Below are 15,095 nucleotides of genomic sequence, written 5' to 3' on the forward strand. Positions count from 1 at the left end.
TGGGCTTCTCAGAGGAGCTCATGTGATCCATTTTGTGCAATAGCTGATTTTGGGGAAGGCAGGGGAGAAAGGAGGAGATAAGAGTTATTTACCTGAGGAGGGCATGAGGTGACAACACAGCTAAGCGCGGCACAGACCGCTTGGTCACAGGGTCATGGTCAGCAGAAAGCAAAGCCACCCCCTGCAAACCCATCTCCCCACAGGCAGGAGACCTCCTTCTTTGAGAGAAGATGGTTGAGATGATGAACTTTGTCTTTGCTGACCATTTTGGGCTTGGCTTTTCTGCTTAGCTGAGCACAATAAATACTGTGCCTCCCCCCTGCTCCTGCTCCCATCAGGCTGCTCCGTGCCTGGAATGTTTCTGAGGGAAAGAAGCAATCTGCATTTGTAGCTCAAGCTTTTCCCACCCGTGGTGGCAGCAATGAGGAAGGTCTAGCACTAAGGGCAGGGTGGGACTTGGGAACTGGAAGGCACATTTGTCTTTGCTGACGCACTGCCTTGGGCGTTTCTGGGTGGAATCACCTTCCTCTGGTCCTCAGGAGCTTAAGTTGAAACAGAAAGTCATGTCCCAAACCATGGGGTGCAGGTGGGATTTGCCAGGTGAGGGGACAGCTTTTGCTTGAGACTTCTCTTCCCCCAGCTGTTAGGGTTTGGTGGGGAGACAGGGTGACTAGGGGGAATGGAATGAAGCTGGAGGTGGGGAGATTCAGACTGGAGGTGAGGAGGAAGTTCTTCCCCATGAGAGTGGTGAAGCCCTGGAATGGCTTGTCCAGAGAGGTGGTTGAGGCCCTGTCCCTGGAGGTGTTTAAGCCCAGGCTGGATGAGGCTCTGGCCAGCCTGATCTAGTGTGGGGTGTCCCTGCCCGTGGCAGGGGGGTTGGAACTAGATGATCCTTGTGGTCCCTTCCAACCCTGACTGATTCTATGATCCTATGAGTGGCTAAGGACAAGTTTTATTGCTTCCTGAGGATGGCTCTGCTGGAGGTGTCCCTGCTCTTGGATGCACACAGAGATGGGGCTGTTTGTTGTGCATTTTCTCAGTCCCATTCTTTGCCTGCTCACTGCTGTGCTCCTTCTTGCACCCTGGCCTCTTGTGGACCCTTGGGGATTCCTCGTTGCAGTGAATGGTTGATCAGAAATGGCCTCAGGTTTCCCCCAGGGGAGGTTTAGGTTGGACATTAGAAGAAAATTCTTCACTGAAATAGTTCTCCAACACTGGAGCAGGCTCCCCAGGGAGGTGGTTGAGTTTCCATCCCTGGAGGTGTTTAAAACCCCCAGAGATGTGGTGCTGAGGGACATGGTTTATCACCAGCCTTGGTAGACTTAGATAAAGGTTGGACTCAGTGATCATAAAGGTCTTTTCCAAACAAATGATTCTATATTTCTGTGATCTTTTCTTCGTCTGGGGAAGCCCAGACCCCTGTATGGTGAACCTGAGCTGATAATGATCATGTTTTGCAGAGGTCAGAGGATGAGAATTTCCCTGAGCACTACTTCCTTCTCTCTCTTTTGTCCTCAGCAGCCAGCAACAGGGCAAAGAGTGTTTGCTGCCTTGGGCAATGCTCCCAGCCCCCACCCCGGGAGCCACCCCACAGCATAAGAAGCCTAATTAGTTAGTACTGCAAGAATCATTGAAGAACCTCAGCAACAAATTACAGACATTATGGTGTTGCTCTTCACCTGGAAGGGTCCCAAACACCTCCATCTCTCCTACATCCCAGCAGCTCTCCCAGGGAGGCTGAGTGGATGAGTACAGATCTGCTGCCATCAGCAAACCCCGCAGGGAGCAGACCCCATCGCTGGGGCACTTCCAGAAGTCCCCAGGCAGCCAGAGTGATGACTCTGTGTGGGTCACTCAAGGGTTAATTCCTGCAGCTTGTGTGGATGCATCTGGGACCACTTGAGGGCCACCCTGCTGTTTGGGACATCTCTTTGCTTACAGAGATGTAGGGAGGTCTGGTTTTCTCTTTTCTCTGCTTCTGCCTTTCCCCATTTTTCTGCTCTTCCCTCCTTTCTCACCCATCTGCTGTGGCTGCCTCACCCTCTCCAAACCTCGTGTGCTGTCCCAGAGCCATGGTGGCAGCCACAAGTTCCAACCCAGGACATCTCCATCGCCAGAGCCAGGACACGGTAGACAAAACACAGAAGAAGGGAACAAGAAATTGCTCCTTCATGACAGCCCATCCCAGGGGACAGCATTCACTGTTGGGTGCAATATGCTCTGACAGCTTCATGCTTTGGGCAGTGTCAAGGCTTGGCTTCATCCCTCCTGACAGCAGAGGGTGCCCGGGGCCTGGGAATCCTGCACTGGGGGCATGGCCTGGGACTCCCCACAGGGCTCAGCGGGAAAGGCACCAGGGGTCAGACGCTGCCCCTGGAGCACACCACAGGAGAAGTTCCAAGCTACAGACAGGAGCAGGTTTTGGGGGTTTGTTTGTTTGATTGTTTTGTTTTGGCTTTTTCTTTCTTGGTTTGTTTTGTTTTGTTGCTGTTTTGTTTGTCTGGGGTTTTTTTTTGGTGGGGGGGAGGTCTTTTTGTCTCCAAAAAGGGGGAGAGGGGGAAGGAGGGAGTTCTTCAATCTGTGTGAGTTGCTCTGGGTTATCATGGATTCCTGTTGTGCAGTCTGTTGCACACTTCCCTGGGAAGCAGAGTCCTGCAGGCACAGGCAGGGTAGCTGGGGGACAGGGATGGGGACAGGGTCTGCCCTTGTCTGCCTAGTGTCACTAGGGAGATGCCAACAGCTATGTATCTGCTCTTTAATATACATAACCAGGAACACCTGAGCTGTCAACACCCCTGGTGCCGCTTCAGAATCAGGGGTGGTCACCAGACTGCTCTCCACCATCTCTGCAGGGAGCAGGAGCATCCATCTAGGTCCCAGGCTGTGAGTGGGGACACTGGGGACTTGTGCTCCGTCAGCCCACACATCCTCCTCTGGCTGCTGCCCCTCACTCCAGCTGGGGTTGCTCTGGTGAGGGTCATGCAGGGATATCGAGCAGGATACAGCCCAGGAGCCTTCCTGGCAGCCTGCTCCACTTAGGGGACATTTGGACCTGGCAAGCTGTCACCGTGTGACCCTGTGCCCACGGCACCCGGCTGAGCCCAGCGCTGCCCTGCTGCTTAATTGGAGCTTCTGATGTGCAGCGGAGCTGATGCGTGAAAGGGTTGTGGTGAGGAGTTCTCAGGGCTGGAGGATGCTTAGGACCCAGGGAAGCACTGGAGAACCTGGCTGGCTGGGCTTGGAGGAGCTCCTGCCTCCCAGCCAGCACTTCTCAGGTATCCTGCTGTTGCAGAGCTGTGCGAGGCGAGCTGGGCTCTCCTGGCAGCTCCCCCTTCCCCGCCTCCATGCCCATCCTCTGAGCACCCCTGGGCACCCATGCACCCTCCCGGGGACCACTCTGCACCATGAATGACCAGTACCACCGAGCAGCTCGGGATGGCTACCTGGACCTCCTGAAGGAAGCCACCAAGAAGGACCTGAACTCTCCGGATGAGGATGGGATGACCCCGACGCTATGGGCTGCCTACCACGGCAACCTGGACGCCCTGCGCCTCATCGTCAGCAGAGGGTGAGTGCTGCTGCCTGCCTGCCTGCCTGCCGCTGGGGCACGGGGGAGCTGGGGCCCCCTCTTCCCCCTTTCCCTGCTTGCAAGTGTGGGTGCAGGTGCCCTCCCCGCCCCCAATGACGGTTTCTGTCCGTAACAGCCCTGCTCTTGTCCGCCCCTCTGTTATTTTTCAGACCTTAGGGGGCTTTGAGTCTAGCCCGGTGCTGCTGAGAACTGCTCTTGTGTGTTCCCAGCTCCTCTGACCCTCTAACCAACCCTGCCCCAAACCCCTTTTGAGATGGGGCTGGGTCCCCCCTGCAAGTGTTTGGCAGTCTTGAGGCAGGTCCTGCAAGGACAGCCAGAGCTGAAGTGCAAGCACATGGGGTCACTGCCACGAGGGAAAAAAAAAAGCCCCTTTAAATGAGGGGACAGAGAGGAGAGCTGCTCCTTCTGCCCCAGGAAAGGCTCACATGCTTGCAGTGCCAGCAGGCAGTAGGTGACACTTATCTGTTTCACCCAAAGCCAGGTCTCAGTACATGACCCCTGGGCAGTCTGTCATGCACCTGGAGCCAGGAAATTCAGGAGCAGGTTCCTCAAGAGCAGATTTCTTGAAGCCCAGTCCTGTTCCCCCACCCCAATGGATGCTGCTCGATGCTGCTGTCTCTTGGCACCTCAGCCTGGGCTGCCAAGTCTGAGTGTCTCTGGCTCTGTAAACACAGATATGGGGTGGGACTGAGGGGACTCAACAGACTGGAGGGCTTTACATCTTGGTTTTGGGAGAACCTCACCAAAGGGCTGTGCTGAGGCAAGAGCTGCCATGCCTAGCTCCTTCTCGAGTGGTGTGTGTCTCTCCTGTCCTTAACAGCCTCCCAGGGGAGCATGTGCCAGTGCTTCCTTCTGCTCCAGCAGCTCTTCTGAGCACCTCATCTAAGGGTGGGGTGGCCTCTGCTGTGTGTTGAGAGCTTGCTGGTGGTGCTCATTTTGGTTTTTTTCTTTCTTTCTAATATTGAGGAACAGTGCTGAGGTTGGCAGCCAGGATGGCCATCATGCCTCCTTGGAAAGGCTTTGCTCTTACAGGCTGGGTTGAGGCTCAGTGAGGGGATTTCCTCTGTCCACCCTGGGCTATATTTGCAGGTCTTGCACCTGATCAGCTGCATCTCCACTGTGCAGAATCTCTGGGGATGACACCCTTGAAATGAGAAATGGTTCCAAAGACTCTTTGGTGGCCTAAAAGTCAGTCTGAAAGGCCCATGCTGTGGATGAACACCCCTCCAGAAAGGCTCTGCCTTCCTCATTTGCTTTCTGGAGGGGAATTCATCCACAGCATGGGACTTTGAGACTGACTTTCTATCTCTCTGTGTCATATTTCCTCATATCTCCTGCCTCCATCACAGGACACCCTGCAGCACCACTGCCTGCATCCAACCTCTGCATCCAAGCCAGCAGTTTCTGCCTCTCCCCGAAGCCCAGGGGCTGCTTTCCAATGGAGAATTCACACTGGATTAAAAGGTCCTCTGGGGCTCAGTCATGTCTGAGCACAGCTTGGCTGCTCTTTAATTAACAGCCTAATATACATTTGTTCCTGACAGGGAAAATAGCCTGGCAAAAGCCTGCTGCCCTTTATGTGATGTATGGGGGAGCAAAGTGTGTCTCTGTGGGATGCACTTAGCTCCACGAATCCATCTCAGACTCAGCATTCACATCAGATCCTCACCCAGGACCAAGCAGAGATCAGTGAAGCCTCCTCACCCTCACTCAGCTCAGTCTGGGGACAGACACTCCTCTGCTCCCCAGAGCCAGCTTGGGGGGTTGTGAGGGGCAGGAAAGCCTCAGTGTGGGGACAAGGGGATCAGAGAGAGCAGGAGAGACCATGGTCAGACCCTGTCATTTGCTGCTAGAGCTTAGGGCAGCCCTCAGTGGCGCTGAGGTCTTGTTCAGGGGTGACACTGAGCTCTGCATTGGATGTGATCCAATTCCACCTGCACTGTCACATTTGGAAGGCAAGAGAGAGGACCTCCAAGTGTCCCCACAATTTCTCTCTGGCCTCTGCTGCCCAAATGTCCCTCCTTTGGCACAGACAGCCCTGCACTGCAAGGCAGAGAGCGTTGGACCATGGCATGGAGCAGTGTCTTGAGGGAGTGAAGGCTTCAGGGCTGGGCTGGCTCCCTGCAGGGGTGAGTTGGGAAGCAGCTTTGGGGGCTGAAGCCTCTGAATGGTTTGCAGGGGGAGGCTGAGGCACAGAGGGTGATGCAAGAGTCTTGGGGCAGCAAAACCTGCCATTCCTCCTTGCCAGTGCTGGGCAGTGGTACTGGTGCCCAAACAAGCTGGGAGATCGAGTGCTGAGGCACCCTGAGGAAGCAGGGCTGTGGGAGGCAGGTAAAAGTTGTGGCTCTGGTTGTTGTGTCCTGCTGCAGGCCAGGCTCTGTCATCAGTTAAGGAGCTTCATTCATGCTCCCATGTGCTCAGCAGCTCATGGTGGAGTGCTGGAATGGGGAGGGGGAAAGAAACTATTCTAGACCTGTCGGGGGATCCCTGAGGGAAGTTCATTCTCTCAGCCCCCACACAAGGGGTTAAGAAGCCTGTTTATGGCTCTGTCCATAGCAGCTGGTGATGTGCCTGTGCCTCTGTGCCACTTTTGCCCAGTGGAATGTGCTGCCCAGGGAGGTGGTGGAGTCACCATCCCTGGAGGTGTTCCATAAAGAGTTGGATGTGACACTCGAAGCCATGGTTTGGTTGTCAGGAGGTGTTAGGTGTTAGGTAAGAAGTTGGACTTGATGATCTCTGAGGTCTTTTCCAACCTGGTTGATTCTATGATTCTATGATTTTGCACTGGGATGAAGAGAGAGTTTGGGATGGAGGGAGCAGCAGTGGCTCATCCTTCTTGTTTGCAGCACAAAAAGCCTTTTTCTTCCTCCTGGCTGGGCTCCAGCAAGAGAAACAAACTCAATTAACATGATGGCTGGGCCAGGGCAGGCCAACTGGCATTTAGCATTGCAGCTTTTCAGAGGCTGTAATTCTTCAGTGTGGTTCATTATGAACTACTGTGGCAGGGACAGGCAGCAGGCCAGCTCCAGTTAAACACAGGTCTGGGGGCCTCAGCTGGGAATGGCCAGGACTTTCTTGTCTTGGAGAGGGCTATAGGAGAGGGGAGGATGTGTTGTGCTGGTCTGCAGCTAGCTTCTGTGCAGAGATGTGCCTCAGTTTCCCTTCTCACACAAAGGGAGGTCACAGCTGCTTTGGATGGTGATGGCAGAGGGGGGGTGAGTGGCTGAGTGCTGGGTTGGAGGGGATGAGATGGCTCCTGCCGTCAGCCAGACTGCTGGAGGGAGGCAGGTCAGCCTGGCTGGGGCAGGGCTGCAGCAGAGGTTGCAGCAAGGCACGTGAAGGTGATGTGCATCCTCTGCATGCCACAGAGCTGATGGCCCTGTGGCTGCCAGCAGCAGCCTGGCTCTGGTGGTGGGAACCTTCCCCTGGGCAATGACCTGCAGGAAGGTGAGGGAGCAGGGTGGAGCTGTCACAGCTTCGTTGCTTCCGGCGCCTGAGCTGGCTGCTTGGAGTCAGCATGGGCATGGTGCTGAGCCAGGAGATGTGCCCCTGGGCACTGCCAGCCGACAGCCACTGGTAATAGTCACCAGGAACAATAACTGCTGGCCTCGCTTTTTGCTGCTGCAAGAGGCAGAGAGCCCTGAGATGAACCTCAGCTGCAGCAGCTGAGCTGGGTTAGACAGGCTTGGGAGAGCTGGAGTTGTTCAGCCTGGAGAAGAGAAGGCTCTGGGGACACCTTAGAGCAGCCTTCCGGTATCTGAAGGGGACCTACAGGAAGGCTGGGGAGGGACTGTTTAGAAGGGCTTGAAGTGATAGGATGAGAGGCAATGGTTTGAAGCTACAGCAGGATAGATTTAGGTGGGACATCAGGAGGAAGTTCTGCTCAATGAGAGTGGTGAAATCCTGGAACAGGCAGTCCAGGGGCCCCAACCCATAAGACATTCAAGGTCAAACTTGATGAAGCCCTGAGCAACCTTGGTCTAGCTGGGGATGTGCTTGCTCACTGCAGGGGGTTTGGACAAGATGACCTTCAAGGCTCCTTTCCAACCCAAAGTATTCCAAGACTTCATGATCTGGGGGGCATCTGTACTTGGAGAAAAGCCAAATCCTTGACCTACCACCCACTAGATAACGCTTGGGGTACAGGACTCAAGGCTCAGCTCTGGGTCCAAACATCTGTTCTGCTTACTTCTAGCCTTTGCTTAGCTCCTTGCCCTGACTGGCTGTGCTGTAGCTGGTGGTTGTTTTTAACCCCTCAAGCCATAAATGATTTCCCCCCTCTCTTCCTATATCCAAAACTGTTTTATGGGAACCAGAGACACTCTGCACCTAGCTGGCTCGAGGTCCAGCGCCTCAATCCTTCCCACACACACCCCCATGAGGCAGGGCTGAGCCAGCCCTTTGCTATCAGAGGCACTTCCCACGTGCAGCCAGGGGAGGACGTGTAAGTGCTGCTGGATTCCCTGGCTAATTGGGAGCCCATGGGAGAAGTGAGGGGGAAAAGCCAGCAGGAAGGGAGTGAGCCTGCGTGTGACGGTGCGGCCAGGGTGACTCAGGAGGTGCACAGGTCCACCCAAGGGGCTCAATTAACAGCATTTTTCATGATGGTCATTACAGGAGTTGACTCAGCACCGGGAAACGCTTTGAAGCCCGGCAGGGCTGCGCTTCAGACCTGTCATTAAAATAGGTTCCCACTTAGTGGACCCTGCAGTCAGCATCTCCTTGTGCGCAGCACCCCGGAGGGGAAGTTTTGCTGGGACAGACACCTGGCCAGAGGCAGGGCCTCATGTTTATTATCTGTGCTGGATCAAACACCTCTCCTTTGCAAGTCACCCTTCTTCTTTCCTCCTGCTGCATTTTTAGCACCTCTGGCAAATATTTAGAGCACAAAGGGACTTAGAGAGTGAACGTTGCTCTGATATTGTTGTTTCTAGACAGTGGAAATGTCCAGGGAGAGCTGAGTTTGGTGCTCCCTTTCCCCTCACTTACTCTCAGAAATAAGCAGACCTTCAAATGTGAACCCACCAAAACCTCCCTGGCATTACCCTTTGCCACCTGACAGACACGAGGATGGGCTCTGGGAGGTTCTTTATGGGTTGAGCATCCATACACTTGGCTTGGGGGAGCAAGGTTATTTCCAGGAAGCTCACTGCTACATCACTGTCCACATCATGAGCCTGTGTCCATGCTGGGACCCTCATGGTGCCCTGGCTCATCTGCCCACACATGCTGGGCACATGTGTGCCCATTCAGAGCACATGTAAACAAATTAAGAACTCTTCACACACTGGAGTCCCACCACCAGTGCTGGCAGTTCCAGTTTCACTGGCTCTTTAAGCCAGCTCCATCAATAATTTACTCTTCTCTTGCAATTCATCAAATATTTATCCTCCCCATGAATTTCCCAGCCTGGACATGTCACTACGAGGGTGGAAGCAAGGGCTGGGGAGTTACCACTCCTGGAAACTCAGCTGCTCCTTCCTCTCCTGCTGGTTTCACGGCTCCTTGACCCTCTGCTGTCCTGCCCTTCTCCTTCCTAGCACACCTCTGCTTCCGTGGGAGGTATCAAAGGCTCTGGATACAGAAGTCCTGCAGGCTCTGTGAGCCTTTTGGGGGCTTTCCATAGTTTTGAACCTTTTGACTAACTTGCTGAATTTACCAGCAGGCTCCAGGTCCTACTTACTGAGCTTCTACAAGTTTTGTGGTGGAGCTACTGCTGATGCTCCCATGAGGGGAAAGCTGAGCACACTTCATAGCCACTTTGTGGGAGTACAGCCACGAAGCTCACTCCCTGTGCCCAGATGATCTCCAGCTTAATGTTTGGACTCTCTTTATTACTTCTGCTTTCTGCAGAATCATTTCCCTTTGGTATTCCATGGCTGAGATGCTGGCAAAACCTGAGGTTTGCATGCTGGTCATTACACCAGCTGGTGGCCCTGCTCTGGCTCTGCTGTCCCCTGACTAGCAGTACCCAGGGAGCCTGCTGGCAGCATGGGAGGATGAATGTGCTGGTAAAGATGCAAAGCAGGAGGGGAAAGAAGTCCCTCAGGTCCTGTGGTCTCCATGCTCTTTCTATGAAGCAGTTTTCAGTCTCTTAGGTGACATGGGCTGTAGCACAGAGCTTGTGGGGTTTGGGAGAGGGTTCTGGGCTCTGCTGTTCCCAGCTTTGGTCAACACAGGTCCTAAAGCAGCAAGGAGTAAAGTAATGCAGGCTGAAGGTCTCAAGTGTGCAACCTCTCACAAGTCTCCTTGCCTTCCAGAGTCCTGGTGGCACCAGGGCTTGGAGCTAAGGCCTTTGAGCTGGAGGGACAGTGCTGGCTTCCTCTAGAGCTCCCTGAAAGGCTGGTATGGAACTGGGCAGGAGCTGTGCTGGGCCAGAGCTCTGCCAGAGCCATGCTGCCCGTGGGGAGTTGCTCTTGAGGGTGGTGGAGCTGCCCAGCTTTAATAAAGGGCTTTGCTTTGCCTGTGTGTGCAGAGTCTTGTTGACAGATACTGCTGCTGGCTGCATATCATTAGCACAGCGCTGGGGCCAGGGCTGCTGCCAGCAGGGGTGTGAACTCTCTCTTGTTTCAGTAGATCACAAATAGAGAGGAATGCCAGGAGGACAGACTTCCCCTCAACCCTAGGTATGAGTCCTTGCTGTCAGGGGAAGCAGGAGATGTGGGCAAGCAGTTGTGTCCCATCAGCAGCTCGCCACACCGGGGGCCAGCGCGCTGCCAGAAGAGTTGCTGGTGGCAGTAGTTGAGTGTCCAGCTCTTGAGGAGTGCAGAAACCTAATCTCCACTTTCTCTGAAACTGGATTCTCAGGATGTGCTAATACCAACGTGCTTCAGGCCGTGTAATCGAGACCAGGCGTGGCACAGCAAACCCCCCACCCCCCAAAACCCCAACCCCAAGGCCAGTGCCAGCCATTCTGCTTGTTCTCTCCTGCCAGTGTGCCCTCTTCTGCCCTCACTTTCTCCAGGCACTAATGGGGAGCTGCAGCACCTCCTGGGTTTCAGGACCTTTGCTGAGGATGACCATTCCAGGGTGATACTTTCATGGTAGGACTCCATGGTGTCCCACACGGAATGTGGTGTGGAGAGAGGTACTTTGGGATGTCCCTCCACAGGATCTAAATGAAGCTAAGATCTGCAGGTAGAACCTGACTAGGATTTAATGGAATGATTGAGATTTGAAATTCCAGAGTGAGCTGGAATCAGCCCCATAGCTCAGTTCTGGGCATTTCAGAATCAGGCCCATATCTCAGCTTTGGGCTTTTCAGATCCACTCTCATATCTCACTTCTGGGCATTTCAGATCCAGTCTCATACCTTACTTCTGGGATTTTCAGAATCAGGCCCATAGCTCAGCTTTGGGCTTTTCAGATCCACTCTCATATCTCACTTCTGGGCATTTCAGATCCACTCTCATATCTCACTTCTGGGCTTTTCAGATCCACTCTCATATCTCACTTCTGGGCATTTCAGATCCAGTCTCATGCCTTACTTCTGGGATTTTCAGAATCAGGCCCATAGCTCAGCTTTGGGCATTTCAGAACCAGTCTCATGTCTCAGTTCAGGGCTTTTTAGAAAGTGGCATACCTCCCTCCCAGAAGCTGGTTTAGTGCAGGTACAGAGGTCTCCTGACAGCTAAATTCACCTGATGGGAATCACTGTGGACTTGGTTTGGTGCAGGTACAGATGTCTCCTGAGAGCTAAATTCACCTGATGGGAATCACTGTGGACTTGTGTGTCAGGCACATGATTCCATGTCAGTGGTGCACCCCTCCAGAAGACCCCCTTCAAACTGAGCTGTGGGGGGCCAAAGGCATGGAATTCATAACTCCATATTTCAAGGTGGCAGCAGTTGGTGCTGGTTAGACCTCAGCAGAGACTGTCAGCCATGCCTGCATGCTAACTGGTTGTTCTTCCAGGGGAAGTTTAGGCTGGAGGTGAGGAAAAAGTTATTCCCAGAGAGAGTTGTTAGCCATTGGGATGTGCTGCCCAGGGAGGTGGTGGAGTCACCATCCCTGGAGGTGTTCAAGAGGGGAGTGGACGTGGCTCTTGGTGCCATGGTCTAGTAGTCATGAGGTGTTAGGTGACAGGTTGGACTTGATGATCTTAGAGATCTTTTCCAACCTTATTGATTCTGTGATTGTATTCTTGCCCTCTAGGGGTGATCCAGACAAATGTGACATCTGGGGGAACACCCCTCTCCACCTGGCAGCAGCCAACGGCCACCTGAACTGCCTCTCCTTCCTCATCTCTTTTGGGGCCAACATCTGGTGCCTGGACAACGACTACCACACCCCTCTGGACATGGCGGCCATGAAGGGGCACATGGAGTGCGTGCGCTACCTGGACTCCATCGCCGCCAAGCAGAGCAGCCTCAACCCCAAGCTGGTGAGCAAGCTGAAGGACAAGGCCTTCCGGGACGCCGAGCGGAGGATTAAGGACTGCGTGAAGCTGCAGAAGAAGCACCACGAGCGGATGGAGAAACGGTACCGCAAGGAGATGTCAGACAACTCGGACACCATGAGCTTCTCCAGCTACTCCAGCAGCACCCTGAGCAAGAAGTTCCAGCACATGTCTATGGTGACCTCCCTGCCATACTCGCAAGCCACCCTCCACGGCACAGCCAAGGGAAAGACGAAAATCCAGAAGAAGCTGGAGAAGAAGAAGCAGGTGGATGGGACCTTCAAGATCTACGAGGACGGGAGGAAGAGCGTCAGGTCCCTGTCCGGCCTGCAGCTGGGCAACGACATCATGTTCGTGAAGCAGGGCACCTACGCCAGCCCCAAGGAGTGGACGCGGCGCAACATCAGGGACATGTTCCTGACGGACGAGGACGCCGTCTCCCGTGCCATAAGCGACCCGGGTTTGCACATGGACTCTGCCCACTCGGAAGTCAGCACCGACTCCGGCCACGACTCCCTGTTCAACCGCCCGGGGCTGGGCACCATGGTGTTCCGGCGCAACTACGTCAGCAGCGGCCTCTTCGGCATCGGCCCGGAGGAGCCTGGCGCCCTGGGCGAGGACCATGCGGAGGGGGTAGGAGTCCAACTGCGCAGCCGCCTGCAGCGCTCGCCAAGTCTCAACGACAGCATTGGCAGTGCCAACAGCCTGCAGGAGAGGAACGCGGAGGAGCTGCCCTGGGACGAGGCGGAGCTGGGCTTAGACGACGACGACGAGCCGGACACCAGCCCCTTGGAGACTTTCCTGGCCTCCCTGCACATGTTTGAGTTCGTCTCCATCTTGAAGAAGGAAAAGATCGACTTGGAGGCCCTCATGCTGTGTTCAGACAACGACCTGAAGAGCATCAATATCCCCTTGGGCCCCAGGAAAAAGATTGTGGATGCCATCCAGAGGAGACGGCAGACTCTGGAGAAGCCAGATGTCATTGTAGACACTGAGCTGTAAGTAGGAGATGGAGCCTTTGAGTGATTAAACCCCTCAGCGGGCGGAGATGGGTTGATGGCTGGACTTGATTTTAAAGGTCTTTCCCAGCCTAAAGTATTCTATGATTCTACCTGCAGCATAGCAGGAGTTACCCTCCCAAGTATAGCCAGCAGGTCAAGGGAGGTGGTTCTCCTCCTCTACTCCACTCTGGTGAGACACCACCTGCAGTACTGCATCCAGTTCTGGAGCTCCTATTACAGCAAGGATCTGGACATGCTGGAGCATGTCCAGAGAAGGGCCATGAGGATGAGCAGAGGGCTGGAGCTCCTCTGCTATGAGGACAGACTGAGAGAGTCGGGGCTGTTCAGTCTGGAGAAGAGAAGGCTCCGAGGAGACCTTCTTGTGGCCTTCCAGTATCTGAAGAGGGCTACAAGAAAGTTGGGGAGGGACTTTTGAGGGTGTCAGGGAGTGATAGGACTGGGGGGGATGGAGCAAAACTAGAGATGGGTAGATTCTGATTGGATGTTAGGAAGAAGTTTTTCCCCATGAGGGTGATGAGACACTAAAACAGGTTTTGAAGGCCAGTCTGGATGTGGCTGTGAGCAACCTGCTGTAGTGTGAGGTGTCCCTGCCCATGGCAGGGGCTTGGAACTGGCTGATCCTTGAGGTCCCTTCCAACCCTAACAATTCTATGACACTATAATGTAAGGTCTTGTTTCCAACCCTCTTGGAAGAGTAGGAGTCCAGGCAACCTGAGTGCTTCTGTGTGTGGGCAAATTCCTGCTGGTGTGGAAACGATGAGAGTTTGGAGAGGTGGCAACGGTGTCAGTTCATTACTCAACAGCTCTAATGTGGCTGGGCAGGATGTGAAGCCCTCGTTTTGTTTCATAACCTCTATGAATGCAGCCTGCTCTGTGGTCTGACTCTCCTGAGTCCCTGTAGTTGAGATTTTCAGCCATGCCCAGGCTTCTCTCCACTCTTCACCCTCTGATGGTGTTAGGAAATCCACCACAGTTCCCGGCGGGAGCCGGCTGATGGCAGTGCCCAGTAGCATGTGGAATCCAAAACTCAGACCTTTGGAGGTTGCATCTCTGGGTGGGAGATGGTGGTGGTGGTTCCATGGTTTGGCTGGTTTGAAGGACCATCTGCCTACTGTGCAGATGGAGAAGGGAAGGCACAAGTCTGGGTCTCCCCACTGTCATGGATGTTGGCACCCCAGTCTGCTGTGGTGTTTGAGCTTCCAACCTCCACACAGCTGTGTGCTTCCTGCTGGGCTTACAGTCATCCAGTAGAGCTCATCCTTGGCTCTTTGGGGTGTTGACTGATTCCTCTCATTCCTTTTGCAGATAGCAGCAGCATTTTTACTTGTATTTTTTAACGCTGAAGAGTCAAACCCAGTTCTAAGTTGCCAGAAAACACAAGCCAGAGGCTCCTTTCCTGGGGCAGCTGAAAGCTACAGCCATCCCCACCAGTCCCTCTGGACAGCACTCCTGCCCCCTCACTCTGCTCCCAGTCTGTGCAGTGCTCCCAGGCAGTGCCTGGTACGGAGGGATGACTGCTGAGATACCACCAGGCAGCTCCAACCTGCCAACCCTGAAGGGACCACGGCCACCTGCTTGTTGGAGGAAGAAGTGTGCTGCACAGCTGGCTAGGATGCTGAGAGACCACACAAAGCCATGAATGGAAGGAGAGACGTGATGGTACTTTCAAAAGGACCCAAAATAAATACTTGCAATTCATTCTATCTGGAGCCAAGAGGTTGATTTGGGCTTTGGGCTGGGGGAGCAGAGGGCTGGGGAGCCCTGATGTCTCTCCTGGTTCTTGGTTCTGGTTTTATTTTTGATGCTGAGTTTTTGGAAGGGAGTTTTGATTGCTGTGGCTTGGGACTGCTTGGTTTGAGATGTGGCAGCCCTGACTTCAGTCACTAGGTGCTCATCACTTGCATGAGTCCAGTCTGTGATGTCTTGAGGGCAGCAGTCTGAGATGAAGCTGGTGGTTTGAGCATGTCAGTAGTTGCCTTCTAGTGGTCAAATGACTATCCCCAGGAGGCAATGTTTCTGTCCCGTCCCTCCAGGGCACTGGGCTGTATTAGCAGTTTGCATGCAAAGGACCTTGACTTTCACCTTC

At 54.1% G+C, this 15,095-nt stretch overlaps 1 protein-coding gene across 3 annotated transcripts; it reads left to right on the forward strand.

Annotated features, from left to right (window-relative positions):
• The first annotated feature begins 2,386 nt into the window (after window positions 1-2,386).
• USH1G (USH1 protein network component sans) lies at window positions 2,387-14,694 on the forward strand. 3 transcript variants are annotated; one of them, XM_068151725.1, is made up of 4 exons: window positions 2,387-2,427; window positions 3,293-3,568; window positions 11,744-12,985; window positions 14,315-14,694. In XM_068151725.1, exons 2-4 carry the CDS (start codon window positions 3,405-3,407, stop codon window positions 14,316-14,318), a joined length of 1,410 nt encoding a protein of 469 aa, XP_068007826.1. In that variant the 5' UTR covers window positions 2,387-2,427; window positions 3,293-3,404; the 3' UTR covers window positions 14,319-14,694. The 3 variants fall into 3 exon arrangements, with proteins under 3 accessions (XP_068007826.1, XP_068007825.1, XP_068007827.1); XM_068151724.1 differs by lacking the exon at window positions 2,387-2,427 and having other exon boundaries at window positions 3,170-3,568; XM_068151726.1 differs by lacking the exons at window positions 2,387-2,427; window positions 14,315-14,694 and having other exon boundaries at window positions 3,170-3,568; window positions 11,744-12,989.
• Window positions 14,695-15,095: the final 401 nt, after the last annotated feature.

Source organism: Melanerpes formicivorus, unplaced genomic scaffold (assembly GCF_026170545.1).
Source record: "Melanerpes formicivorus ecotype bairdi unplaced genomic scaffold, bMelFor1.0.p_v2 SCAF_21, whole genome shotgun sequence".
NCBI classification, from domain to species: domain Eukaryota; kingdom Metazoa; phylum Chordata; class Aves; order Piciformes; family Picidae; genus Melanerpes; species Melanerpes formicivorus.

Coding starts and splice junctions, on each gene's coding strand:
- USH1G (XM_068151725.1), top strand. CDS start 3,405: ATGAATGACCAGTACCACCGAGCAGCTCGGGATGGCTACCTGGACCTC. Junction 3,569..11,743: donor CGCCTCATCGTCAGCAGAGG/GTGAGTGCTGCT, acceptor CTTGCCCTCTAG/GGGTGATCCAGACAAATGTG.